Source organism: Orycteropus afer, unplaced genomic scaffold (assembly GCF_000298275.1).
Source record: "Orycteropus afer afer isolate SDZICR_OR568_19922 unplaced genomic scaffold, OryAfe1.0 scaffold00059, whole genome shotgun sequence".
NCBI classification, from domain to species: Eukaryota; Metazoa; Chordata; class Mammalia; order Tubulidentata; family Orycteropodidae; genus Orycteropus; species Orycteropus afer.
In genome coordinates, this window is record NW_006921646.1 from 2,354,661 (window position 1) to 2,359,523 (window position 4,863).

Sequence of the window (4,863 nt, forward strand, 5' to 3'; positions counted from 1 at the left end):
ATGCCAACCTTTCTTTCACCCTGTCCTGCTGCCTCAGGAGGGGGCCTGAAGCATCCATCCTTCTCCAGACCACTCCGATGGTCCATCCCAGAGCATCACCACTGACTGCAGGTCCAGTTCCCTAGGTTAGCAACCAGGGACTAGAGCTCTGTGGCACCTCAAAGGAAGGTCAGCCCCTTGGCTTGCTGGCACAAAATCCCAACCCCCAACAGGGGAGGAGGAAGTAGACCATTATTCTCCAATTCTACATGCTCTACCCCCTTTAGCCTCACCCCCATCTCCCCGAACCAAGGGTCCAGCCTCTCCTTGGCCTTGAGGACTCATTGCCTCTCTTCCCCAAGCTCCTATCAATTAACTGTCCTTTTCTGTTCAGGCTCAGCTCAATGTCACCTCCCCCAAGCAGCCTTCCTGGACCACCGCAAGCCCCTGTGACCATACCACTTTGACCACTGATGGCCTCCAGCTGTGCCAGTCACAGCATAGACACTGGGGACATACATAGCAGTTCTTTAGTATCTTTATTATCCATTCATGTGGAAACTCCAGCTCCCCAACTCAGGGGCGCAAATTTCTCCTGGCACCATACCAGGCAGGTGAAGAATGAATGTCAGTGGGATGTAGCAGAGAGAGTACTGGACTTTGAATAAGGACACCCGGCTTGGCCATGAACAGGACGAGTGACCTTGGCCGGGCCACTGCCGTCCTGTAGGCTTTTGGCTGTGCTCAGGCAATTCTGGGATCAGAGGCTGAGGCTGGAGGGAAATCTTTCCCTGGTGAACAGTGAACACTGAGAACAGCCCTGGTTACCCTGTCCTCCGTGGGGCCACCCCACTACATGGGCAGGTGAGCTATCAGGACTGAGGGGGAAGCATACCCACCCCAGAGTCTCTGGCTCCAGAGAGCACTCTTACACCCCTGGGAGCATAGGCTGTCCCCTCCCTGGCCCTGGACACACCGGCAGATGCCCTCTCCATCCCTGCTCTGGGTCTGGCCAAGGCAGGGTAGGCAGGAGGGAGGCCTAGCATGGGTGGATTTCCAGGGAGGCCCTGGGCCCACACACAGCCCTCAGATGGGATGCACAAACTGGTAGACCAGGCGCTGGGAGATGTCCGGCTTCCGGATGATGCCCTTCTTGTAATACTGGCGGATGGAGCGGCTCAGTTTGTCGTAGTTCATGGCGGGACGGTTCTTGCGGATGCCCCACAGCCGTGCCACCTGGGCCGAGTCCTCGATTTTGAAGATGCCTTCAGGAGCAGGAGGGTGCAAGCAGGGAAGGGGGGATGATAGGAGGGAGAAAGACCAAGACTGACAGGTCAGTCTCATGAGAACCAAGGGAACCTGTGCTAGTGTGGCCTCCCTCTGCTCAGGGCTGGGGCTAGGCTGTGGGGTGAGATGGAGGACAAAGTTGAAACATCTCCCCCTGAGGGCATCCTGCTATCATGGCCCAGTGTTATGGGTTGAATTGTGTCCCTCAAAAAATAAATATGTGTTTTAAATCCTAACCTCTATGCCTGTGGTTATAAATCCCATTTGGAAATGGGTTGTCTTTGTTATGTTAGTGAGGTAGGATTAGTGTGGCATGTATCTCAAATCAATCTCTTTTGAGATATAAAAGAGATTAAATGCAAACTAGAGAAGAGATAGGGTAAGATAGATGCTAAGACACATAGAGATCTCCAAGGAACCAGGAGACAGAAGCTGAAGACACAGTGACCTTCCCACAGAGCTGATAAAGAGCTAGCCTTCCCTTAAAGCCAGCACCCTGAAATTGGAGTTCTAGTTTCTAAACTGTGAGAAAATAAATTCCTGTTTATTAACGGCATCTCTTTGTAGTATTTCTTGTAGTATTTGTAGCTTGTTGTTGTTGTTATATGCCATCGAGTCGCACCCGACTCATAGCCACCCCTCCTTGGGTTTCCGAGGCAGTATCACTACAGATTGCCCCATCTTCCTTCTGAGGAGTGGCTGGTGGGTTTGAACCACCAGCCTTCTGGTTAGCAGTCAAGTGCCTTAGGCACTATGCTACCAGAGCTCCCTTCTTTATAGCAGCACTACGTAACTAAGACAGAATCTGGTACCAGAGGAGTGGGCTGTTTCTCTAATAGATACCTAAAGTGTGGAAGCAGTTCTGTAATTGGGTAATATGTACATAGAGGCTGAAAGAGTTTTAAGGTGCCTAATAGTGAAAAACAAGGGGCTCTGGTGGCATAATGGATAAGGCATCTGGCTGCTACCCAGAAGGTCAGCGGTTCAAACCCACCAGCAGCTCCGCGGAAGGAAGATGGGGCAATCTACTTCTGTAAATCCAATGGGGGTCGCTATGAGTTGGAATCAACTTGACGGCAGTGAATTTTTTTTTTTTTTTTTTAATAGTAAAAACCTAGATTACCTTGAAGAGATTGTTGGTAGAATTATGGATGTCAAAGACAATTCTGGTAAGGGCTCAGAAGGAAGTGAGGACAAAAATCTCTATCATCTTAGAGAATACACATGGCATCAACAACAGAATGCTGCTAGAAATGTGAGCATTAAGTGTGCTTCTGGCGAGGTCTTAAAAGAAAATGATGAACATGTGATAGAACAATGGTGGAAGGTTGATTTTTTTATGCAGTGTTAAAAGAACTTATCTGAATTATGTTCAAATGTCTGGTGGAAAGTAGAAATTGTAGGTAATGAACTTGGATATCTAACTGATGAGATTTCTGAGCAAGATCTTATAAATATATATATATATATATATATGTTGTGTGCTATCAAGTGGATTCCAACTCACAGCAACCCTATAGGACAGAGTAGAACTGGTTCCTCCTTGCCACTTATAGTAAAACGTGAGAAGAAAGCAATGGACTTAAAAATGAAACGTGCAAAATGAAAACAGAGCTTAAAGATTTGGAAAATTCTGTTGGACAAACTAAGGACACATGTCCTAGAATGTTCACCAAAGACGTGGGTACACAGTATCTTTTGTTAGAGATTAAGCCTGTGACTGATGGATCTAACCAACTACCACAGAAGAAAACCCATCAGCTTAGACTAAAGGGGACAGTGAAAGAACAAAAGGAAAGACTTGTTTGCCTCTTGGAACTCTACAGGTAGGAAACAGGCCAAAGGAGCTGTAACTGTTGTGCTTCAAGAAAAGCAAAAGACCATCCCTGGAGCAATTGGAGATCAGCAGAACTGCTGGAGGGAGCACAGGAAGCAGAGCCTTCTTGATTTCAAAGGGTGGGGCACAGTCTCTGGGTCTCCGTGGGGCCACAGCCTCTAAGGTTTCAAAGAGTAGAATCTTTACCGACTTAGTTCTGGAGTGGGGGGCTGCCATTAAGACGTGCCAGGGGAATGGGGCCCTTGTCCAAAGCTGAGAGGATGGGGCTGCCTGCCCAAGAGGCAGAAGAATGGGGCCTTTTAGGGCCAAAGGGGTAAGGTTGCCACTGAGATGGACTAGGAGAATGGGGCTGCCCAAAGCCAAGGGAACAGAGTTGCCAACCCTGGAAGGTGTGAGCTGAAGAAGCCCAGGGCTGAGGGTCTTCCACCCAAAATCCAGAGGGTGTGGCCAAAGCCCGGATTCTGGAGGGTGAGGCCATTGCCTAGATGGTCTCAGAGAAGAGAGGATTGATTTTAAGCCTTGAAGAGCTAGTATAAATTGTTCTGCTGGGTTTTGGACTTACTTGGTGCCCATTATCCCTTCTTTTCCTCTAGTTTGTTCCATTTGTAATGGAAATGTCAGTCTTGTGCCTGTTCCACCGTTGTTCCACCATTGTTGGAAACAGACAACTTCTAGTCTAGGTTTCACAGTTTCACAGATGAAAAGGAATTTTGCCCCAGGATGGAATAAGCCTAAAGTCTCACCTATATTTGACTAAGATGATTCATATGATGAGCTTTTGGAGTTGGAGTTGATTTAAGACTTTTGGGAAGATGTGATGGGATGAATGTGTTTTGCATGTAGCAAGGACATGAATTTGGGGGGGGGAGCAAAAGGGTGGAATGTTATGGATTGAATTGTGTCCCCCCAAAATATGTGCTGTAAATCCTAATCGCTATGCCTGTAGTTATAAGCCCATTTGGGAATGGGATGTCTTTGTTATGTTAATGAGGTAGGATTCATGTAGGGTTATCTTGAGTCCATCTCTTTTGAGAGATAAAAGAAATGAAATGCAAGGTAGAGAAGAGATGGGGTGAGAGAGATGCCAAGACACATGGAGATGTCCAAGGAACCAGGAAGTAGAAGCTGAAGAAACAAGGACCTTCTTCCAAAGCTGACACAAAAAGCCTTCCCCTAGAGCCAGCACCCTAAATTTGGACTTCTAGCTTCCCAAACTATGAGAACATACATTTTGTTTGTTAAAGCCACAGCACTAGATAACTAAGACAGCTGGGATACTCTGAGACCTCAAACTATCATACCCACTCCCTCCTGCCACTGCCTGGGGCAGGCCCTTACCATCCGGCCTGGAGGCTGCTGGTCCAGCTGCCCATCTGGATTTGTACCTCACCTCTGCCCTCTCCAAGTCATCCTTCACACACTACTTCCACCCAGCCCTTCGCAGTGTGGGCAGAGTGACTAGACCCGATGGCCTGGGCTTGAAGGCCGAGTCCCTGACTCCCAAGCTGTGTGATCTTTGGGTAACAGAGTTAACCTGAGCCTCTGTTTTCCCATCGACAAAATGGGGACCATAATACCTATTCCCATGGTTGTGGTGAGGGTAAAGAAATGTGTGCAAAGCATGCACTACTGTTGTTGTTGTTAAGTGCCGTCAAGTCGTTTCCAACTCATAGCGACCCCACGCACAGCAGAACGAAACACTGCCCGATCCCGCGCCAGCCCCACAATCCTTGCTATACTTGAGCCCATCATCGCAGCCA

General features: G+C 48.2%; 1 protein-coding gene across 1 annotated transcript in view; it reads right to left on the bottom strand.

The window, feature by feature from the left end:
• Nucleotides 1–1,065: 1,065 nt before the first annotated feature.
• Nucleotides 1,066–4,863, bottom strand: part of SPDEF (SAM pointed domain containing ETS transcription factor) — a 14,680-nt gene continuing 10,882 nt past the window's right edge. The window contains exon 5 of the mRNA XM_007939355.1: nt 1,066–1,244. Within this exon, the coding sequence (XP_007937546.1) occupies nt 1,066–1,244 (179 nt within the window). The remainder of the gene's footprint in view (nt 1,245–4,863) is intronic.